General features: G+C 46.9%; 1 protein-coding gene across 2 annotated transcripts in view; it reads right to left on the reverse strand.

Moving 5' to 3' along the window:
* BLTP2 (bridge-like lipid transfer protein family member 2) overlaps positions 1 to 23,907 on the reverse strand; it is a 33,445-nt gene that overhangs the window by 9,248 nt on the left and 290 nt on the right. The window contains exons 2-26 of one of the 2 annotated variants that reach the window (XM_072639777.1): positions 22,912 to 23,041; positions 19,917 to 19,966; positions 19,463 to 19,610; positions 19,076 to 19,194; positions 18,731 to 18,791; positions 18,328 to 18,505; positions 17,169 to 17,292; positions 16,962 to 17,086; positions 16,680 to 16,747; positions 16,347 to 16,492; positions 15,766 to 15,884; positions 15,467 to 15,630; positions 15,050 to 15,308; positions 14,087 to 14,292; positions 8,587 to 9,646; positions 8,039 to 8,230; positions 7,672 to 7,874; positions 7,417 to 7,535; positions 7,075 to 7,295; positions 6,692 to 6,882; positions 5,428 to 5,527; positions 5,069 to 5,271; positions 4,361 to 4,655; positions 1,680 to 1,837; positions 312 to 518 (exon numbers count right to left, since the gene is read on the reverse strand). In XM_072639777.1, the coding sequence (XP_072495878.1) occupies positions 312 to 518; positions 1,680 to 1,837; positions 4,361 to 4,655; positions 5,069 to 5,271; positions 5,428 to 5,527; positions 6,692 to 6,882; positions 7,075 to 7,295; positions 7,417 to 7,535; positions 7,672 to 7,874; positions 8,039 to 8,230; positions 8,587 to 9,646; positions 14,087 to 14,292; positions 15,050 to 15,308; positions 15,467 to 15,630; positions 15,766 to 15,884; positions 16,347 to 16,492; positions 16,680 to 16,747; positions 16,962 to 17,086; positions 17,169 to 17,292; positions 18,328 to 18,505; positions 18,731 to 18,791; positions 19,076 to 19,194; positions 19,463 to 19,610; positions 19,917 to 19,966; positions 22,912 to 23,041 (4,846 nt within the window). Of the gene's footprint in view, positions 1 to 311; positions 519 to 1,679; positions 1,838 to 4,360; positions 4,656 to 5,068; positions 5,272 to 5,427; positions 5,528 to 6,691; positions 6,883 to 7,074; positions 7,296 to 7,416; positions 7,536 to 7,671; positions 7,875 to 8,038; positions 8,231 to 8,586; positions 9,647 to 14,086; positions 14,293 to 15,049; positions 15,309 to 15,466; positions 15,631 to 15,765; positions 15,885 to 16,346; positions 16,493 to 16,679; positions 16,748 to 16,961; positions 17,087 to 17,168; positions 17,293 to 18,327; positions 18,506 to 18,730; positions 18,792 to 19,075; positions 19,195 to 19,462; positions 19,632 to 19,916; positions 19,967 to 22,911; positions 23,042 to 23,907 lie in introns of those variants that run through there. The other variant, XM_072639778.1, reaches the window with a different exon arrangement.

Below are 23,907 nucleotides of genomic sequence, written 5' to 3' on the forward strand. Positions count from 1 at the left end.
AATTCATGCAAAATAATTTCTGAAGAGAGGGCCCTAACAACTGGTGAGAGGCTTCCTATGTGAAGTACAAGGGAAGTGGGCATGCTATCAAGGTGCCCAAAGACATAGACGTGGGAGGAGAGAGCAAGCTCTCCCCTGTTAGAACATACATATAAGGAGCCTGGAAAGGCAGCCTGGGCTCAGACGGCAAAGGGTTTGAGGAATCGAAGAAGAAATTATGTATATTTAATCCCAGAGGCAAGAGGGAGTCAGGATTGACCTTGGGTAACAGGAAAGACATGGCTAGTTCTGCTAAGTGGGAGTGCACTGACCTCCAGCCAGAGTTGTCGGTCATCACGCTCAGCAGGGCTGCTCTCAGTGGTAGCAAAGTACTGCATGCCATCCAGGAGACATGTCCAAGATGTCTTCTGCTTTAGGGTATCACCATACCAGGCCGGGTGGTGTTGGCATTGAAGCAGCTGGGCTTTGGCCGCAGACACAATGACACAGCCTTCTGTCTCAGCACCTCGAAGAACCATCTATAATCAAAGAAAAGAAGCTGCCAGGACACAGGACCACTGAGGAAAAGGGGAAACAAATCAAAAGAATACACCTTCCATTGTAACTGAGGCTTCATCCTGCCAGTGATCAGTTACATAAGTTTATACCAAATCATTTAGCTAAAATAATCGATGCCTTTCAAGTGGGGAATGGTTAAACTAGCTGTGGAATATGATTATGATCAAAGACAACTGTGACATAAGAAATGATAAGCTAGCTGATTTAGAAAAACATGGAAAGACTTGGACCTATGAAAGAAGATACTATCCACCTCCAGAGAAAGAACTAGATGTGTATTTTTAGTGTATTTATATATATGCATATATATGCACATATACACAACACACACATACACACACACAGAGTCACATTTATTTGTAGCCTTCTCTAGGGCAGGGGAGGGTAGGAAGGGAGAAAAAAATAGAATAAAAAGTACATAGCAGAGAACAAAATAAAACCTAGAAGGAAGCACAGAAAAGCTAAGTAGCTTTGAAAATAATGTGTAGTATTTACTACATAGGTTTTCTTGAATTGGAAATTTATTGTTTGATACTGAATCCTCTCTTATTGTGCACTCTGCTGTATACATGGAAATGTTCTTTTTTTCTTTTCCTGTTTTGTATTTAAAATAAATAAAAAAAATTTTTTTAAAAGTTTATACCAAATCCTATGGCTGGTTCAAGTTTCTGGCTCCCCACCCCCCAGCATCAATGGCCCTGCCTGCAGTTTCCTGCAATGCCTTTCTGGGTCCATTCTCAGATCTCACAACAGGCCCAAGAAGCAAACCTCACAGATGCAGTGAAGTGTTCGATGGAGGGGAGGGGCCAAAGGCTGCAGGCCTCCACTACTCCAGCCTCTAAAGATGGAAATGTTTGTTAGCAGACTGGCCTCTTCCGGGTATAACACAGGTTTTCAAACTGGGATCCCTAAGTTTTTTTTAAAATACTTTGGTAGCTGTATGTTGAGATAACTGGTTTCCTCTGTAATCCTACGAATTTTATTTTAGCGTTTGAAAGGTTTCCCCAACCCACCGCCAAGCAGGCTCCTAACACCAGAGGCTCAAAGCCCTTTTGAGCAATTGCATGGAGCATTCTCTCCAACCCCTCCTGGTTGGGCTGCTGGGGAGACAGTAAGGGTACCTGACAGTTGACCAGCTCAATGAGGCAGTTGCGGTTGAAAATATCATCTGTTTGACAGGCAGCGATGCCACATAGTTGCTCGCTGACGCCCGACTCTTCTTCTGTGAAGACCACAAATTTATCTGTCTCCTCAATCAGCTTCTGCAACATGTGTGCACCTGATGAGGAAGAGGGCCACTGTCAGAGGGGGAAGGAATTGCTTCTAATCCCATACTGCTGAACCAGAAACTACATGGAATTCTCTTCTCTCCCCACTGCCCTCAGGCTGATCACCCTTCTTAAGCTACTCTCTCTCCCCACAACCTAGCACTTTCCTCGCAGTCTCTGTTCTCAGCCCTTCAATGCTTCAGTCCTTGAGGTATGAAATGAAACTAGTTCATTCCAGAAAAACAAGTTGACACCAAGCAGAAAGAAGGTGCTAACAAGGCAAGATTCTCTCTTGGATCCGCTCTTCACTAACAAGGAGGCACTGGCTGTTGGAATGGAAATGACAGCAGTCCTCTCCTCAGTGACTACTCTATCTTCGAATGAGTGGCAGGGAAGGAGAAGAAAGTTAAGCAGAGTCTGACATGCAGAAAGCACATTCCAAAGGGTCTAGAGAAAGGACAAATAGGATCCCATGGAAACGGGAAGTGAGGCCGGCCAGAATGGAAAGCTCAATGACAGTGATGAATGTGCAGAAACAATTTTAATGAAGAGGAAAAAGAAGAGTCACCTAACAAGATCCACGTAGATACCCAAGGAGATGAACACAGAAGATGGAAGCACGGGCAGGCTCACGGAGGGTAAGTACAAATGGATGTATGGTCTTGTCCCCAGGCAGAGTGCCACCAGAGCAAATGCTCAGCACCAACTGAGACTGGCAAAGACAGTGGGGGTCTTCTTCAGGCTCCAACAAGCAAAAGGAGCCTGGAAGATGAATGGGGCAGCATGGGGGGTGGGGAAGAAACACTACCACAGCTGCACCATTCCCATCTCATTTTGCTTCTCTGCCCACACAAACGATCTTTGGACTGAAGAAGAAGGAACAAAAAATGACTAACAGGGGCTGAGACCCCAGATTGAGAGGGCTGGGCTAACTGCCTTCATGAGTCCAGACCAGCGAGAGCAGCGCCTGGAATCAGAAGAGGGAAACCCTGCCCTCCAGAGGCTTCACTGCCTCCTTCCAGGCCTCACATTCCCTGCTCCTCTGATGCTTCCATTTGCTTTCAGGCCTACAAAGTGTCTTACATACATTAGACCCTCCCCAATCCTCTTAGGCAGGCACTAATTGTATATATCCATCGTCCAGCTGAGGACACTAGAGCTCACAGATGTTATGGAACAACCCTGAACACAGAGGGTAAGAGGTAGATTAGAATCCAGGCCTCTCCTTACTTGGTATCAAGTGCTGCCAAGCAAAGGCAGTAGACAATGGTTTTCACTTATGTTGGTCTCATTTTCTCATCTATAAAATGAAAAAGATGCACTCCTGGGTATACACTAAAATATTCAAAGGAACTCTTAGCGAGAGCAGAAAAACAGAAACAAAATGGGTCCCATCAGTCAGTCAGTCAGCATTTACAAAATGCTTATTACGTGCCAGGCTGTAGGATAAGCACTGGAGTAACCAAGAAAGATAAAAACTATCCTTGCTCTCAAGGAGATCACAAAGAAAGAGACAAACAAGGAAATAATTCTGTATGCACAAGATTTACACACAGAGCTGATGGAAAGTCATCTCAAAGATGAAGGCATCAGTAGCTTGGGTCTGGGAATGCCAGGAAAGGATTAGAGAAGGTGAGGTCTCTTGCTGTTGCTTCTGTCCTTGGTTTTTCAAAGAGGACCATGGCATCAAGATGATGACATGACTTGCAGTTGACTTTGATCTGAGTGAGAGAGAAGGCTGTAGGTAGGTCTGAGTCACATCTTGAAGGAAGTCAAGGAAACTCAAAGGCAGAGGTGAAGACAGAGAGCATTCCAAGCAAGGACAAGAGCGACTGCAAAGACACAGAGATGGCAAACAGGAGGGACATGTTCAAGGAAGAACAAATTGGACACACTGGCCTATGGAGTTAGTGGAGTAAAGTGTAACATACCTGGAAGGTGGGAACTCACAAAGAGATTGAAATGTGAAGCAGAGGACTTGATCCTGGAGGTAAGAGGGAACCTAAGCAGAGGGATACCATCAAATGAGGACTGTCTGAACCAACTGTGATATGTGAATGTAATGGAATCTCTTTGTACTTTAAGAAAAGATGAATGTGAGAAACTGGAAAAAGGTGGGCAGCCTTTTAGGAAGTATTGCAGAATGGGAAGAGCCGAAGCAGGAGAACAAGAAGCCTAATGATGCCATGTACAATGTACACAGAGTCCATCACGATGAAACAGTATAGAAACATCCAAGGAGGGGACTCCAGATGAAGGGTACTTCCTAACAACATGGAGTGACTGCACTGGTTGGTTCTGTATGTTTTTCTTTGTTATAAGCTTAAGGAGGTGAGGGTGATTTAAGAAGAAACAACTGTGGTATAAGAACAACAGTCAATGATAAAACTGAAAATCAATAAAAATAAGAATATTAGGGAGTAGGACCAGAAAATCTCTAGGGTCTCTTCCACTCTCAATCTTGTGATCCTAGATATAATCAACCTTGTCACATCCACTGATTAATCCATGGTGTCTCAGCCCCTCCAGCTTACCTCCTGAGGAGCTCTTTTCAGGCCCTCTGCTGAGGCTAGGAGTACTGACGCGAGGCGGGGCTGGAGGGTTGGGCAAGAGACCCCGCTTTGGCTTTTTGGCTGGCAGCTGGGGATCAATTTTTAACCCCTTCAGGGCCTCAGTAGAAAGGTTTCGTTTAAGCACAGCTGCCTTTTTGTAGCCATCATAGAGGCCAAAGGCAATGTCCCTGTTGGTGGTGGTCCAAGAAGCCCGCAAGTCCACTAAATGCAGTTGGTGGGTATGAAAGGCAGGGTCCCCATCTCGGGAGGACAGCTCCTGAGGAAAGAGGAACAGCTGAATGAAGTCAGGTCATTCGGGGGCCTAGGATTCTCAGCTGGGGCTGTAGGCATGCAAGGCCACAGAAAACAGCACTACTGAAAATGCAATCTGCTTGGGGCAAACAGGAAAGATGTAGAGAGAGGGGCCTGAGGGGTCACATTTTACTGACTAAATTAGATCCCTGGACATTAGATCTTAAGACAGAGAATGTATTTTTAAATGATTCAACATAAAAACTCAATCCAGAAGGAAAAACACTTCTAGACAAAGGAGTTAAGGAGAAATCAGTAGCTACACTTCACTCCTCTGTGGGGCTGGGAGAGAATACAGAGTCCAACTAGGAAGTCAGACAGAGCTGAGGCTCCTCTTCTCAAAGGGCGGAGAAGAAGCTCTCAGAACCAAGAGAATACCTCTTCAGCAGTACGGTTGCTATGCCGCTGGTAGGTGAGGGAAGACAGGCTCAGGAGGTGAGTCTTCGTGACCAGCAGATCAAGACGGTGGTCAGAGCTCTCATCACTGGGTGAAGCCATCAGATGCACTGTCACTTGACTCAGGTCACTCACCATCTGTGTCACGCTCCATTCGGAGATGAGGCGTCGCATCACAGTGCCCGCTGTGAGGTGTGAGACAGGCACTCAGAAGACTGGCAGGCAAGCATACTGGGATGGGCGTGGGGAGGCAGATAAGTGAGTGAATGGGCAGAAGCAGGAAGATGTGGAGAAAAGGAAAGAGGGCAGCAAGAAATAGACTGAGGGGCAACTGGCCAAACCTTGAGGTATAAGTCGCTGGGTTCCCCGAGTGAAGACATGGCCCTGGTTGCACTCAACCTGTATGCCCCGCTGCTGAGCAAATGAGGCCCAGTAATGCACCTAAAGACAATACAAAAGATGTGAACAGTTTTCAGATGAAGTAATGAAAGCTATGTATAGCCGTATGAAAAAAATACTCTAACTCACTATTGACTGGAGAAATGCAAATTAAAACAATTCTGAGATACTACCTCATACCCATTAGATTGGCTAATAGGACCAAAAAGGTAAATGACAAATGTTGGAGGGAATGTGGGAAAAATGAGACATTAATGCACTGATGGTGGAGTTGTGAACTGATTCAACCATTCTGTAGAGCAATTTGGAACTATGACAAAAGGGCTATAAAAGCATGCATACCCTTTGACCTAGCAATACCACTACTATGTCTGTATCCCAGAAGAGAGAAAAAACAAAAAGGAAAAAGGCCGATATGTACAAATACATTTATAGCAGCTCTTTTCTGGGGGCAAAGAATTAGAAACTGAGGGGATGTCCATCAATTGGGGAATGTCTGAACAAGTTGTAGTTTATGATTATGAAGAAATACTGTTATGCTGTAAGAAATCATGAGCAGGATGCTCTCAAAATAACCTGGAAAGACTTGTATGTGCAAAGATACAGCAATACTGTAAGATGGCCAGCTGTGAAGGACTTAGCTAAGTCTCAGCAATACGACAATCCAAGACATCTCTGAAGGACTTATGATGAAAAATGCCATCCATCCCCAGACAAAGAACTGGTGGCGTCTAAGCACAGACTGAAGCAAACTGTTTTTTACCTTCTTTTTCTTGAGTTCTTTTTGTCTATGATTTCTTTCACAACATGACTACTATGGATATATTGTGCATGACTACACACATATCACCCATATCAAACTGCTTACCTTCTCAATGAAGGGATGTGGTGGGGGAGGAAGGGAGAGAATTTGGAACTTAGAGGTTTCAAAATGAATGCTTTTATATGTAACTTGGGAAAAATAAAATACTAAATAAATTTTTTAAACAGCAGGAAAAAAAAAGAAAGACTATGAAATTGAGAAAAAACGAGTCAGTAGATGACCAAGAGTATGATAAGAGGTGGAAAGGACAGACTCTGGGGCCCACAGCAAGGAACAAAGACACAGGGGTGGCAGACAACCTAAGATAATGTAAGGCAAAGTCCAGATGAGCTTAGAGGAACAGAGGCTCTGCTGGAGAAGGTGTAGGAAGGTATGGCTCAGACCTGCAGCTGGGGGAAGAGGGCCGTGTAGGAGAGCTGCTTATAATGCTGGCCAAGCTTTTTTTTGCTCGGCTTCATGTTACTGAAAAGCTTTCCTCGACAGATTGGCCGGGTAACACTGGTCCACGTCGCCCAGAAGTTTTGCATCCATCGAAGAGTGCTGCTATATAGCAGAATCCGGGGCTGGGACATTGCTGCAGATGCAGAGAAGGGGAAGGCCTCAGCTGGAGGCCTTATTTACAGGGGACAAAGCACTAAAATTGGAACCACCCTGGTTATGAGGGACCAAAGGCCCGAGGTAACATGCCAAACCAAATCCCGCTATATTTTTTCTTGTTTGCCAGGGTCCCAGCCCATGCCTTGTAAGCCCCTGCTCATAGCCTTACTCCCACTGTGCTGAGTCAGGTCCATCTTGATAGAAAGGTTAAGGTTCTCCGATCTGAAGGCCCGATAGGAGTCATGAAGCTGGCCCAGGGACACTTCGGGCAAGAACTCTGGTGCTCGAAGGATGACGCTGTGGTGGTCATGGGGGTTGCCGTGGCACAACCACTGCAGGTCCAGGGTCATACAGAGGTCAGGCAAGTGTAGGAAGCAGCAGTCATCATACCTGCCTCACAAAGGAGCCCCTGGCTCTCAGTGCCCTTTCTCCTGACTCCCCCAACTTCCCCCTTCCCCTTGGCAAGATTCCTGCCACCCCAAACCAAGGCCATACCCACCACTCGACTCACTTGGAGGCCGTCCTCACATTGATGTCCAAGTCCCCCTTGAACACAAACTGGCCTGGCTTCCAGTGAAAAAACAGGTGACTCCACTCCCAGTGCATATTTTCAGTTGTATTATAGGGATCCTATAAGCATCCCAAGGACTCAATGAGGTATCAGGAAAGGGACCATACCTCCCCCTCATCCCACACACACACCTCTACAGCACTGAGCTCCAACCATCCATCATTCCAATCACATGTGATGAAAATACCTGCTCACCTCTGTAGCCAGCTGATGGAGGTTGGCCTGTTCAATGTCCATATGCCAGTCTCCATGGAAAAGCAAGCGGCTCTTGTCCCACCAGGGCAAGGGGGCACTGGGGTCAGCTGAGGGCTTTGTCAAAAGGTCCACAGACTGGCCGATTAATGTCCAGGCTGGGTCCCAGCATGGCCCCCACACCACTGTGTACTGGAAGACCTCAGCTGGAAGGAATGTTGGTTAGTCACATACAGACAGTCTACCAAAGTCCCAGGTTCCTCCCCAAGTCTTGGAGATGAACTTCATCTCACTGCCCACTCTCTTTATCATAGATATCTCCCCTCCAAACCAAACTCCCCAGTTCTCTATAGTATCCACTCCCACTCACAATGAAAATCATGATAGAACTTGAGTGGGGGCATGTTCCTTTCCACAACCACATCACCCCAAGGGAGTCCCAGATGCAGGGTCTGTCGCCGTCGGGAGCAGGGCTGTCCGCTTTGCTCTGTGCCCACCAATCGGCCTAACAGCCTCCAGTCACGAATTTCAAACAGGTAGCGAGGGTAATCACGGATCCGCACTGCATGGAAAGACACAGGTAAGGAAGGACACTCAGGAGCCACGTCATCTCCCTTGGGTTCTCCCATTCACCCTCAGCTCAAGGCAGGCCCTAGAATGCCCCACTGGGATGGTAAAATCACTGAGCAAGGTATGGGAAAGGACACAGATCACCCTCTAGTACAGGAGAAAAGACCTAGCCCCAAGGGGCACTGCTAGCCCAGAGAGGCCCTTATGAAGGAAGAGGGAGTCCATCTACCTTAAGCCCCGCAGGGTTCCAAATGGGAGGTGGGGAGGTTTCCTAGCCAAGACTGCACCCATAGCTTCCTGGAAGCTGGTCTATCGGACAAGAGATTCAGCAGGGAGAACCCCATTTACCAAGGAAAGTCTTGACGTTGCATTTGAGCATACGACACCACTGAATGGTAAGTTCCAGGCCCTCGCTGGGGAAAGGGCTGCTAGGGTCTAGTTCCTGCACCTGTGCCAGCACACGCTCAGGCCCATGGAAGGAGGCATCTGCCAGGGCCACCAGTTCCAGCCCAGCCACAGTCCAGGTGAGCAGGGCCCGGCGCATGGGTGTGTTCCCATACAGACGGCGGGAGCGCTGGATGTAGATCTCGATGTTCTTGCGCTCCAGGGAGGCATAGAGCTCTTCAATCTTGCGGGCAGGGAGCAGTTCCCCATGCTGCTTGCGGAGGGCGGCCACTTTGGCATCCAGCAGCTGCAGTCGCTTGGCACTTTCCTTGCTTTCGTCCTTCATCAGCTCGTAGTTGTCTCGCAGCTTCACCTCAAAGATGTCATCCAGGAAGACCCAAGAGAAGTGCTGCACCTTAATCAGAAGGTCAGGTGGGAGTAGAGCCGGCTCTGGTGGTACCCCACCTCGAGCCCCTCGGTGCAGCCCCTTCAGCCACTTCTGCACCCCCACAGCCTCATCTAGGGTCCGAGAGAAGTCATACTGATAAGGAAACTCCACTGACACAGAGCCCAGGGAGAATAGCCAGACTCGGTTGCGCAGGGTCTCCAGGTTGGGGAAGGGGTTGCGGTGCAAGATCATCTCTTCCAGCTCAGACAGCAGCTGCACCTCCACTTCCTTGAAGTTGAAGATGCTGTTGCCATCGAAGCCAGCTGCCAGTTCTGGGCAGTAGACTTGGAGGGAGCCACTGTGGCGACTCAGGGACACGCTCTCTGCCACCAGGGTGATGAACTTGTCCTCGGCCACAAAGGCAGTCAGCTTGGCAGTGCTCACCTCCAAGGTCAGGCTCAAGAGTCGCTTCGGAGGGACAGGTTCACGGGGGCTGGCCTCAGGAGCAGCAGGGCTTCGAGGCTCCTCCTGGGCTCTGAGGAGGTCTCGGCACTGTAGCGTGGCCAGGACATGCTGGTACAGGTACATGTGGTCTGGGGGGCTCCAGAGTACCATCAGTCCTGCACCACACTGCACCTTTGGGGGGGAATCAACAACAGAGGTTACTCTCTCCTCGTTCAAGCCTATCCAATACTGCTACCCAAAACGACAGAAGGATGACAGGAGCCAACATGTTATTAACATTGCAGACCTGTGCAGGACTCATTTCCACCCAGAAACTTTTCCAAGTTGCTCCCTCGCTTTGATTTTCTTCAGAACAAGTATACCAATGTCCGTTTTATATTGCCTTGCATCAACACAAGTTTTCTATTTGTTTCATGTCTGTTTGTTGTCTTTTCAACTAGTCTATAAACTCCCTAAAGGCAGGTATCAGTTATTTCTTTGGCATTCCCTGCAGTGGCTGGTCTAGCACTCCCCTCAATGAAAAGTTGAAAGTATACTCTTAGGAGCACTGGGTTCATAACTAGAATACTTGATTTCTAATCCCCACCCTGTCATCCTCTGGTTGCGTGACTGTGGCCAAATCACTTAACCATTTCTCTGTGCCTCAGTTTTCTCAACTGTCAAATGAGGATAATATCAGCATCACCTGCAGCATGGAGCTATTGTGAGGAAAGTCCTTTGTAAATCACTCAACACCATTCAACCAACCTTTATTAAGTACCTTCCGTGAGACAGAAGGTATAGACAAGATACCATGCCTGCCCTAACAGAGATGATGGTGTAATCAAAAGACAAGACACCAACCCAAGTGACCGACTAACAGATACATTATCACTTGTAAGTATTTCCTAGCTTTGCTGGGCAAAATGCTGCTATGCGAAGGCCAAGAATGGAGGCTGTCACCACTAGGGAGGAAGCAGAGGAGATGAAGGATAGTGTTATCAAGAATGGAGCTTCTGAGTTAAAACTTTCAAGGGTGCAGGGAAAGGAGGACATTCCAGGCACAGGGAACAACATAAGCACAGTTACACAGGCAGGACGTAGGGAACCTTTACAGGGCTGACTGTCGAGTGCAGTTTGGCTACAGCATATAGTACATGGAGGGAGGGCAACAACAAACATATGCCTCACAAAAATAAAAGAAAACTTAAATAATTGGAGAGATATTCGTTGTTTGTGGTTGGGTATATAACAATATAACAAAAATGGCAATAAATTTACAGATTGAACATCAGGTCAATCAAACTACCAACAGGTTACTTTACTGGCAGCCAAGTGACATGGAGGCAGTGGATAGATCATTATTGAGTCTGGAGTCAGGAGAAAGAGCTGAGTTCAAATTACATACTAGCTGTGTGACTAGTCAAGTCGCTTAATTATTGTTTGTCTCAGTTTTCTCAAGTGTAAAATGGGTGTAACAACAGCACCTACTTTGCAGGGTTGTGAGGATCAAGTGAGAAGTCCCCTTCTCTCCTCTAACACGATCCTCACCTGGTACAGGCCCTTACCACTTCATACCTAAATTACTCTAACAGTCTGCTGGTAGGTCTGCCTGCCTGAAGTCTCTCCCCACTCCAGTCCAGCTTCCGTTAAGCCAGCAAAGGGATTTTCTAGGTCCAACCATGTCACTCCCCTATTCAGTAAACTCCAAGGGCTCCCTATCACCTCCAGGATCAAATACAAAATGCTCTGTTTGGCATTCAAAGCCATCATAATTTATCCCTCCCCTCCCTTTCCAGTCTTCTGATACCTCACTCCCCAACATATACTCTTTGATGCAGTGACACAGGCCTTCTGGCTGTTCCAGAAACAAGATTCTCTCTCTCATCTCCAGGTATCTTCTCTATTGGTCTCCTATGCCTAAAACACTCTCCCTCCTCAGTTCTGACTACTGACATCCCAGGCTTCCTTCAAGTTCCAATTAAAGTCTCACTTTCTACAGGAAGCCTTCCCTAACCCCTCTTAATTCCAGTGTTTTCTGTTAATTATTTCCAATTTAAATTGTACAAAGCCTGCTTTGTATTTGTGTGTATATATGTGTAAGTTATATAAATGTTATTTGAGTGTATGTATATACACTATACATATATATACACATATATATATAATGTATATATTCATACATAGCCTGCATATATTCATTTGCAAGCTGTTTCCTTAATTAGATTGTAAGTGGCTTGAGGACTGGGACTGTCTTTTGCCTCTTTTTGCATCTCCAGAACTTAGTACAAGGTTTAGTGTATAACAGGTGCTATATCCAAATCCTATATACAAGGCTATCCAAGGACCTGTACTGACCTTCCCTTCCCTTTATAAGACTAGACAAAATAATAACAAAATTTATCTGGAAAAAGAAGTCAAGGAAAATAATGAAAAAAGTGGGACAAAGGGGTCTACCATTACCAGATCTTAAACTATACCAGAAAACACTAATCATAAAAGCTATCTGGTACTGGTTGAAAAACGAAAAAGCTGATCAGTGGTACACACTAGATAAGGAAGGCCCAGAAGCCACTAATTACTGTTTAGTAAACCTAAGAACACCAAGTACTGAGATAAGGACTTTCTAGTCAAGAAAAACTATTAGGAAGGCAGTTTGGCAGAAAATGACGTTTAGACTAATAATTTTACACCACAATAAGCTCTTTATGGATATATAGCATAAACATAAAAGGTAATGCCATTAAAAAAAAGAGAGAGAAGAATGGAAGTGCCTTGCACAACTAATGCTACTGAAAGAACTCCCAACTAAAGAAGAGATAAAGATGATCACAAAAGGTGAAGTGGATAATCTTGATTATTGTATAAACTGAAAAGCTATTGTATAAATCAAACTGATACTTAAAAGATAGGGAGTAAATTGAGAGAAAAAACCTTTACAGCAGATATCTGATGACAGTCTATTATATCCTGATAAAGATCTATTTGAGGTATACAGAGAAGTGGCACAAGCATATAAATATCACAGCATTTGACAGTTGCAAGGAACTGCAGTCTACACCCTGCCCAACGCACAGTCAAAGGGAATCTACCACAGAATAGTCCAGTCATTTGCAACTGGAGACCTCCAAGGAGAGGGAACCTCTCCATTCTACTTTGGAATAGCTCTTACAATTAGGAAGATTTTCCCCCATCATCTAAAATGGTCTCTTTCCAGCTTCCATCTACTGTTCCTGGTTTTGCTTCTGGAGCCAAACAGTACAAGTTGAATCCCCTCTGCATGTGAGAGGCCTTCAATACGCAAAAGAAAATGCTCATGTTTCCCGTTTTCTCTCCTTCAGGTTGACACTCCCAGTTCCTTTAACATGTCCTCATGTGACACATGACGTTCTTGTCCTCCTCAGCACATCACTCAGCACAAGACTCATTTCCCAACAGACAAGTGGTCAAAGGATAGGATGTGAGCAGGCAGTTTTCAAAAGAGGAAAAGCAGTCATGTGAAAGAATATCCAAATCGCCAACAATAAAAGAAATACCAAATTAAACAACTCAGAGGCTTCAGGATATATCTATCCATCATTACCCTGCCAAAGATGACAAAAGATAAAGCTGGAAAACGTTGGAGAGGCAGTGAGAAGAAAGGCCCCTAATGCAGTGTGTGCTGTCAGTGAGATCACACAGTGGTCCAACTATTCAAGAAAAACTGTTAGGAATTCTATTTAAAGTCACTACATGGTACATAATCCTTTAACCTACCACTCAGCACACCCCAAGAAGGTCAATGATTGAGCAATAAGTCCCACCCTACATACAAACATCTATGTTAGAAAAGAACTGGAAGGAAAGTTAGATGCTCATTAACCTAGGTACTGCTGAACTGGGATAGAAAAATGTAATGGAATTTCATTGAGCCGTAAGAAATGATGAATATGAAGAATTCAGAGAAATTTAGATAGACTTGTATGAACTGATATAGAGTAAAGTAATGGAAACCAGGAAAACAATTTACAAAATGACCAAGTGAGATGTGACCAAATGTATGCTTCTCAACGTATGCTAGTATTACTAGGCTTATTGTTCCCACCAGATACCTGTATCAATGGCCATGTCCCAGCATTTCACAGATGCAATTAGATGAGAACAACTAATATGAAAATGTCCTGTATATCAGTTTCATCCCTGAGTGACACTTTAAAAATTAATATTAAAAGTCAAGCTTAAATTGGGAAAGCATTAAGTTTTCCCAAACTATATCTTGAGGTAATGAGTATTATGAAGGGCACTGTCATGAGACAGAGGAAACAGAAAGTAGCTCTAAAAAGACTGTCCAGCAGGTCATAGGAAACAAACTGCCTCAAGGCTCATTCTTACCAAAGCAGTCTTGGCTTCTTCAAAGGACAATGATGTCTCAGAGGGAGGAACATAGCCCATCCCTCCCCCACAGTCCCCACTATGAAGGTTTTTAGGAAAGCCTTTCAAGGTCTGCCCAATCATGGAAGTCCAGAAAACTCCAGTGAGGTCAGAGGGACAGCAGGCTGAAAAGCCAATGCTGCAGCTTATTTTCCATGGGACAAGGATTCAAACCACGAGTTAAGGGGCTGCTGACCCCATCCTCCACTGCCCAGGCCTTACCTCTAGAGAACGGATGCTACTGTGGTAGGTGACGGAGAGCATAGAAAGGCTGAGGACAGGAGTGGGAATGTCAGGGGCCTTGCAACACGGCTGCATCTTCTCTGTAACTGTCTTCACCAGGGCCAACACGAGTCCCTGGATACCCACAGTGGAACTCTCTGCACTGCCCAAGACTGTCAAGGTATCCAGTCGGATCTCCGAGGCTCCTAGAATCCCAGATATCGAATTAGCCTGCTGCTTCTCACTCTCAAGTGGCAGCTAAAGTTCCTCCTCTCCTCTTTCATCCATTCTCTTCACTTCCACTCTCTTCTCTCCTACCAGTCAACCCATTCTACCCTCTCATTCTTCATCCCAAGGTCACCTCAGAGTTCATCCCTTACAAGGGACCCATCTAGATTAGGCTATGCAAGAGACATTGACAACCCCTCTCTCCCACCCCCACCACATCCCCAGTCACCCCGTGTTATTCAATAAAAAAAGAAAGAAAAAGAAAATGGCCTAGATCTGTATGTCTCATTTTCTCATCTGCTACAGGGAAATAGCACCTCCATAGCAGGGGTGGATCCTCAATGGAAGAATTACAGAGAGATAGGTTGCAAAGACATGGAAAGACTGTGATGTGAACAGACCTGAATCCTTCTGTGTATTCTTAACCTGTGCAGTAAAGGCCACAAATGGGAGCACAGATCCAACTATCTAAGTGCAATGCACACCTCACCTCTTAGGAGTGTTTAAAAATAAGATCAGTCCCTGAATGACAGTACCACTTCCACCCTTCACCCCCAGTCCCTTAACTTGGAGCTGACAGTAAACCAGACCAATGAGCACAATAGGCCAGCCCCTGGAGAATGAAGCAGACCCGTATCAGCTGGTTTTATAACGGAAGGTCCTTGAGTGCCAGCAGGCTCAAGGCTGCCAACTCTGCACATGGCTTCTCACTGGAGCTACTGGGCCCTCACTTACCCACCAGGCTAGAAAGGGTGAATAGGTTCATATCCTCCACCTTGAAGTCCACCTTCCACAGAAGCACTGGAGATTCCCCAAAAGGAAACTCCCTGGATGGGGCTGGCTTCTTGGACCAAGGCCCCAACAGCGAAAGGATGCGGGAGAGACATTCAGCACAGGTGTCTGATGCCTCCACCTGCAGACCACGGATGGTACAGTCTAGGAAGAGGGTGTCCGACTGAGTGTTGCTCAGCCCCAGGGGCTGGTTATAGCTGCCCTAGAGAGGGAACAGAGATGTCCAGATGTGGGCCATTCCCCCAGTCCTATGACTCATTATGAGACGCTCATCATTTCACAGTTGAGTCAAGAGGGAATGTGTGAAGGGCTCTATGGATGCCTAGCATGGGACACAAGGACCAGGGTCTCCTCACCTACCTGTAGGGTGAAGGAGTCGAGGACAAGGGCCTCACCCCAGACATGCATGTTGGGTGGGTGGGGCGCCCGTTGGATGTGAGAGTCATTTCCCACACGCCAGCACAAGTGGTCCACAGCCAGGACACCCCGCTGATGGATGCTCTGGGGCCTCAGGTGCTGGTAATCTGAAGGGAAGATGGTGGGAGGGGATGATGTGGTGTCTTCAGCTTCCTACACTCAAACCAAGACCATCAAGATGTTAAGCTAGCTTGGTTCCCCTAAAATGGACATACTCATTGCTTCTCTCCCAGGAATCTTACCTAGAGAGATGGAATTGAAGCCCAGAGCAAAGGGTGGTGTATCTCCAAGCTGAATGGAAACATTGACATTGGAGATAGAAGTGCTGAGGATGATCGGGGCCAGAATTTGAGGGAAGATTCTGTATGGAGAGAAAAACACCACTGTAAGGGAAGGAAAGAAAGAGTCAGCTCCCTATCTGGAGACAGGTTCTGGTTGGCTCTGAGGTCAGAGCAGAGAATTCGAGCGTCACTATAATTCTCAGAATAGGAGAGAGAAAACAGCAGGAATAAGACTGAAGAACTGAAAATACACTAAAAGGCCTGTTCCCTCTAGTTTCTACAAAAATTAGCTAAGAAACCCCAAACCCCAAAAAGCTACAACCATCACCATCAACAAAAAACTAATTCAGCCCTTGAGTGCAACATGACTCCAAACATTTATAAAAGAACTGCAAGGAGAGCCATGATGTGGAGCTCTTGTATATTTACTGAGTGCCCACAATGTACTTGCTCATGTGGGAAGGATACCCATCTGGAACACATCAGCAGTGTCCTAAGGAACCAAGCTAGAAGGTGCAACACTGGGAGACAGCTGATCTCACCTGGTTTTCCTGGGCTGGGAGATGGGCTGCCCTGGCCCCTGCCTTTCTCGCACTAACATGTGCAGCCAGTGAGAGAATTCCTGGTGCCGGTAGTGGACGATACACGTGCTGAGCACCAGAGAGGCAGAGAGGTCGATGGTGGTCACCTAGAGGAAGGTACAAGGCTAAGGTGGAGGAGGAGGATGAGAATGAAGAGAAAGAAAAGGAGGAGGAGGAGGAGGAGGAGGAGGGGCTTGGTCTCTCCACACACTCCCCCTTTGGAAGGGGACCAGTTACCAGATCAGGGAGCAACTAACGGTCAGGTGGGGGCCAAGGAGGGCCTGAGGCTCTCACCTGCACACTGGCCTTTAGGGAATTTAGGCAGATGATTCGCTGACGGCTCTGAGAAAGCAGCAGCCCATCTGCAGGAGGTAAAAAGGCCATCGGCCATCGGGGGCTCAGAGGGAGAGAAGTAGATTTCCAGCTCCCACCTTCCTCCCTCAGCCATCTCCCACGAGTTTAGGGACGTGTTCCTTTTAGTGCCTTTCCCACCCCCATTAATCCCAATTTAGAATGAATGGGACCTAATGCATGCCCTCCTCTTGACGTCCCTTGGGCACCAGGCATCCTACCCACCCTCTAGCAGCAGCTCGGTGCTCATCTGGGCCACGTCTGAATTGGCTGTGAAACTTCGAAGGGGCAGCTGGTCCTCATCACGATGGTAATTGAACTGCAGCAGCTTCAGGGTCCAGTGGAGATGCCTAGGCAAGAAACGAGGCAGGCTCAGGCCCCACAACCCTCCATCCCTGTCCCTACCTTGCCCTGCCCTGGACAGGCCCTCACTTCTTGTGACTGTGCATGGACAGCACCACACTGGTATTCTCCATCTCTATTTTCACTTTCCCTGGGAGTAGCTGAAGGAGGTTCAAGCCAGGAATGGTTGGCTCAGTCAAGTCCTCTGGCACCTCTGCAAATAAGAAAAACAGAGGCTCTGCATACACTGATCCATGTGCAAGAAAAGGCCCTTGGATTCTCCCCAAAGGCCTTTTCCTTTCACACAAAGTCAGTCTGTTCCCTCTACCCTGACCACCCCAGTACTGGAGGGTTTAAAGGGACCTCAGAGGCCATCTGGTCCACCATGAACATGTTGTACAAAAATCGCCTTTACAATGTCCCCAAGGAGCAGGCTCCCTACCCCCAGACTTTGCCAGAACATCTCAAGTAGGCAAGAAACTCATTACTCTCCAAGGCATTCTGGTCCACTTTGAAACAGCTCTAATGGTCAGAAAGAATTTCCTTACATAAAACCAGCATTTACAACTGCTATCCAAGACACCTAGCTTTGCTTCTGGAACTAAACAGAATAAGCCTGCTCCCTTCTCCATATGATTGCTCTTCAAATGTTTGAACATTCGTGTGCATTCCCCCAATCCCCACCCCCTGCCTTTTCTTCTTCAGTTAAATCCCTTATTCCTTCAAAGGCTCTATATGTAGCATCATTTCTAGGCCCGTCAATCTTGCCTGTCCTTTCAACAGACAACGTCTGAGGTGTCGATACTAAAATGAGGCACACAGGATTCCAGATGAAGTCTTACCACAACAGTAAAATCCGACCATGATCTCCTTTGTGCTGAGACACTAGGGGTCTTTCAATGTAGCTTGAGGCTGTAGGCTTTTTGGGGTGCTGTACTAAATGGCTGACTCCTATTGAGTCTGCAGTCCACTAAAACCCCAAAACAAACACCCTCAAGATGCCACCAGGGAAATGTTCCAGTGACACAGAATTCTGCCGTTCCTTCCTTCCTCCAGCCCAAAAAAGAGACCAGATGCATCTGAAGGAATCCCATTCTTACTCCAGGTCCACCTATTCCCAAGGTCGAGGCCTGTTTGCCAACAACCAGTACCAGTGATAGCTAACAATATGGTAGGTGAATAGAGAAACCCAGAACTTGGTTCCTATGTATCTTCAGATCAACAGGTCTATCTTAACCTGGCATTTTACCTGGTCTCAAGGTAGGTACCAGGCTTGGGTGCAGCAGCTGGCCATGGAAAAGACCTTCATGCAGCTCGGCATGGAGGGTCCACACATCTAGGGTGATGGCCTTCAGTTGTAGGTCACTCAAACCCATCTCCACACACAGGTCCATGGCTAGGGAGAGCTCTGCCAGGCAAGTGTCCTCCTACACAGGTAAGTGAGACAGACAACACATCAACCCCTCATATCCAGAAGGCTTGGATCAAAAAGATGGTGAATGGATGACATAGCAGGTCTCAAGGGATTCCCAGTGAGGCTGACAGAGAACTACTGGCATAGGAAATAATAATGGGGGCACTGATGTTCCCGAACTCACACTCAGAATGGAGGATGGGACAGAGGTGAGCACATGACCCCATGACACACTCACCGACTGACCGCTCTTTAGTACTTTGCTGTTCACTTGGCTTAGGCTCACCTCACAGTCAATTCTGGGAAATAGGGGAGAAAAAAATCAAAATCCTTGGTCAGTGTTCCCTCCTCATCTTCCATCTCCAGTCAAGCTTTGCTTACAGGAAAGGAAGGTGGGTAGACAACCTGACCTCATGACCAGCTCAAAGCAGGCACTGCAACTGCCCTAATTTGGGTGATGGGAATATCATCTATGGATCTGTAACTCACCCACTTTGCCAGCTAGCCCTGCCTTGGCTTCTACTCTCTGGTGCCAGAATGGGTTAGATGCTGCCATCTAGGATTCAACCCACCCAGCACTTACCTCTTCCCATCACTATCCAGAAGGATTCGGGTCCTGCTGATCTGAATGTGCCACAGGGACTCAGAGGTAGCTACCTTGAGAACCATAATGTTGATGGAGTCCACATGGATGGAGAAAAGCTGAGGGGAAGAAGCCAGCATGAACAATAGCCAGGAGCAAGCCACTACACCTGCCCTCTTTCCTCTGGTCTTCAGATAAAGAGGAGAGATACCTCCCATCCCACAGGCAGTGCAACCTAGGACCTCAAAAAACAGCCGCTGACCCCTTTGAAAAACCCTAATTCAGACAAGGGACGTGTCACTAAAACCAGCTTGAAGCATGGGCCTGCCTATCCATGACCTCTGTGTTCATACTGCCACAGTATCCAGGAAATGGGGACAATCTCACCTGGCACATGATCCTCAGCAAGGATGGGCTGAAGGGCATGTCCCTATGATCCACCCCAGGGGTCGTGGAGAAAGAAGTAGGCAGGCCAGACATCTTCTGTAGGTCAGTTCTGATCCGCACCTCCCCGAAACACAGTGCCACATAGTGCCTGCCCCCAGGAGAGACCTGACTACCACCAGTACCTTAATCAGGGTTTCAGCCAGACAACCATTCCTTCCCACTAACATCCCAACTTCCCTGAGAGCAGGTTTTGGTTCAGGAAGTTAGGGCTGGTGGAACATATCAATATTTGTCTTACCAAGTTCACATACAAACCAATATGGAGGCTTTAAGGAGACAAAGACCCCGTTCCCACCTCAGGCTGAAAGGCTTCTCATCAATCAGATCCCATTCAACAACTCCCAACCCCAAGCTACAAATCTCCCTAATGGAAAAGGTAAGATGAGATACTCACGGCAGATCATGGCTCAGGAGTTTGCTGGAAATCCACACACTATCAATTTCCTGGAACGGTAAGGAAAAAGGTTTTGTGCGGCCACTGCCCACTAAGGCTCAGGCAATCCAACAATCTCCACAGTAGACACAAAGGTCACTGGGACACTGGGGTCAGAGGCAGGAGCCGAGGAGAAGCAGGGGAGGAAGGTGATCCTCACTGGCTCACACTAAACCCACCTATATCAGTTCAGTTCCACACACACTTATTAAGCACTGACCACATGCAAAGCACTGCGCTAAGACAAAAATAGTCCCTGCCCTCAAGATTCTAGTCTGCTTGTGGGAAAAGGCATGGTGGGAAGACATTTTGGCACCACACAGATCAACATTCTACAAAGTCGGGAAGAAAAGGGGGCAAAGGACAAGGTGCTCTAGGAAGAGGAGAAGGAGCAAGCACTAACAGCTGAGGACATCAGGAAGGCTACCTGAGCTGAGCTCAGTACCATCAGGATTGTTATTGTGCAGCTCATCTGCACATACAGCTCTTGTAAGGTCTGCACCAGCTTTGACACGTAGGAACTCATTTTAGAGAAATACTATTACTATTGCTAATTCACAGCTGAAGAAGAGACAGCCTCAAAGAAATCACAGACGGTAGACTGGGGGCTGGAAGGAACCTCTGGCATCTCCCTAGAGGCAGGCAAGGCCCAGAGGGATGGGTCACACCAGCGACTGAGCCACGGTTCAAATCCAGATCTTTCCAATGCCCTTTCAATGATGCTGTAGTGCATCTGAAGAGCAAGATGTGTAAGGAGAATCCACCAGGAGCGCAAGTTAGGCAGGGTGAATAGATAGCAACTGCTGTGTTTTCTCTCAGTGTGCATCTCCAAGTCATAATCGTTATATTTACTTTATAAATCTTTTCATTTCTCCCATTACACTGTGAGCTATTTCTCTTCTATCCTTCTACAGAGCCCAAGTAGGGCCACAGCTGGCGCTCAATAACCATTCATGATTGACCTACCAACTTGTCCTAAACCTGGTATTCTCAGGTTAGATCCAGGATTAACACAAAGAAGTAAATAGCTGGGAAAGCTACCTAACATTGAAGAAACCATGGTTGATAAATAGCTGGATTATTAAATAACTGTATGCATGATTAGGTTAATCCAACATAGCAAAGCAAATTAAAATATGGATTTCATGCAATTCCAATCAAAATACCATTCAGCTGCTTCATAGGATTGTGATTAAAATTTATCAGGAATGACACCACCAAGGAAAATTATAGGGGAAATAAAAGATCTCAAAAGTAGTGGTCAAATCAAAATTTTTTTAAACTATGAAAGTAGATCAATGGAACAAAATAGAGAATACAGAACCAAAGGAATGTTAACAGAAGTGTGCTTGCGGAATGACAGATTTAGAGCTGGAACGGCCCTCTGAGGTCATACTTGACCACTTCTGTCATTTCTGAAATGGGGAACTGAGCCACAGAGTGCATAACTAGAAAACATAATGGGACAGGACTTTTTTCCCCAATAAAAACTGACAGGCCAAAACAACAAGAGGATAAGAGCCACATCTCATACCGGGTTTTTTTTGGTCTGGTCCTATAATTTCATTGGGAAATTGTCTTCACTAATGCAGACTGGCAAGTCATCTACAATGTTGTAGTCTTAGAGGTTTGCTTGGGATACAGTGACCTGGCCAGGATCAGTATGTCAAAAACAAGATCTGATCTCAGGCCATCCTGACTTTGAAGCTAAGCCTCTGAACACCATCTCGTGATGCCTCTTATGACACACCACAGTAAATTCCAAAAGTACCAATAAATGAAATATTTTGAAAATCATTAGAATTTACAAGTCATTCCCCAATTGATAAATGGTCAAAGGATATGAACAGGCAATTTTCAGAGGAAGAAATTAAAGATATCTATAATCATATGAAAAAATGCTCTAAATCACTATTGATTAGAGAGATGCAAATCAAAACAACTCTGAGGTACCACATCACACCTATAAGATTGGCAAACATGACAGAACAAGAAAATGATAAATGCTGGAGAGGATGTGGGAGAGTTGGAACACTAATTCATTGTTGGTGGAGCTGCGAGCGCATCCAACCATTCTGGAGAGCAATTTGGAACTATGCCCAAAGGGCTACAAAAATGTGCATACCCTTTGACCCAGCAATATCGCTACTAGGACTATATCCCCAAGAGATCATAAAAATGGGAAAGGGTCCCACATGTACAAAAATATTTATAGCAGCACTCTATGTAGTTGCCAAAAACTGGAAGTCAAGGGGATGTCCATCAATTGGGGAATGGCTGAATAAATTATGGTATATGAATGTAATGGAGTACTATTGTGCCATAAGAAATGATGAACAAGAAGACTTCAGAGAGGCCTGGAAGGACTTATATGACCTGATGCTGAGTGAAAGGAGCAGAACCAGGAGAACTTTGTGCACAGCAACGACCACAGTGTGTGAGAGTTTTTTCTGGTAGACTTGGAATTTTGTAATAACGCAAAAACTTCTTATAAAAAAAAAAATCCCAAAGGTGGTTCTCAAGGCAAACTGCCTTCCACACTCAGAGAAAGAAATATGGAAGTCACTCACAAAATGTAGCAGATCATGTCTGTGTATGTGTATGTGTTTGTGTATCATGTTCTGATTTGTTATACGATTTCTTTCATTTATCTTAGTCTGACTACATAGCATGACTATAGTGAAAATATACTCAATAGGAAAGTATATGTAGAATCTATACAGAATTGTATGCAGTCGTGGGGAGGGAGGGGGGTAGTGGGGGGTAGGTGGGGGGGATAAAATCGCAATTGTATGGCAGTGATTGTTAAACATTAAAAAATAATTTAAAAAAAATCATTAGAATTGTAGGAAACAACAGGACATCATTGTGGACAAGGCAAAACATTCTTGGCCACTGCTGATTTCAGCTGGGTTTCCCCTCCACCTGGTGATTCAGGGAATTCCCTCGGACTCACCACTGTTTGCTCGTGCTGCTCAAACTTCAGACTAACGTTCTGGATCCAGAAGAAGCCGAAGGAGCCTATCTTGAGCTCGGCTTGGAGACTTCGATGACACCACTTGGTGGCCAATCGAATCAGAAGCCACCTGCCAAAAGATGCTGGTGAGCACTAGGTGTCTGTGGGACTCTGCAGACATGTGGGCTGGCAGAAGGATCTCATGAGTGTTCTGGTCTGTGGACTAGGCTTCCCCAAAGTTTCTATTTTCTCCTTCCCCTCCTGGTGGGTCCAGCCCAAAGAGCCATCCTGCTTCAGGCACTTGCTACGGGGGCAACTCTGGGAATGCCCCGGTGAAATGAGGGGGGACTCGATGATCCTGCTGTGCCACTGACTATCTGGGCAACCTCTCTGAGCCTCAGTTTCCTCGGCTGTGAAGTGACAGACTTCTGGCTCTGGAGCCCCAGCGCCTCAGGGGTCTGGCCTCCAGACCCAGGGTCTAGGTGAGGGGCCCCCATGCTCCCATCGCCCTGAGAAAACCAGTGGATTCAGGGCTCCCCAGATCTCCCCCCAGCCCTCCGAGGTGGACTGGGGAACTCCCCCCTGCTCCCGGCCCACCGTTAGAACTCAGGCTGCACGCGGAAAAAGGGACCACAGCCTCCCTGGAAGGGAGGACCCCGCCGCTCTGGGGCCACCCAAGGGCGGCCTGGGGGTGGTCGGGGCCAGGCAAGGGCGAGATGGACCAGGTACTCCCCCCAGAAAAGGGGCGAGAGGGAAGGCTGCGTGGGCTTGGGGGAGGGGAGGGCGAGCCCGGGAGGTGGGCAAGGGGCCCAGTGACCCCTGCAGTGCAGCAGAGGAAACTGAGGCGGAGGAGGAGGGCAGCACCCGGACGCGGCAGGCGGTGCCAAGGTCTGTAGGGGCGGGGGACTTGCCCAAGGTCACCCGGAACCCAGAGCACCAAACCAGGGGCTCCCCTCCCACAGCCCACGGGTCCTCCCCTTTCCCTGGAGCCCCTCC

This window comes from Notamacropus eugenii, chromosome 2, assembly GCF_028372415.1.
Source record: "Notamacropus eugenii isolate mMacEug1 chromosome 2, mMacEug1.pri_v2, whole genome shotgun sequence".
In the NCBI taxonomy this organism is placed as follows: Eukaryota; Metazoa; Chordata; class Mammalia; order Diprotodontia; family Macropodidae; genus Notamacropus; species Notamacropus eugenii.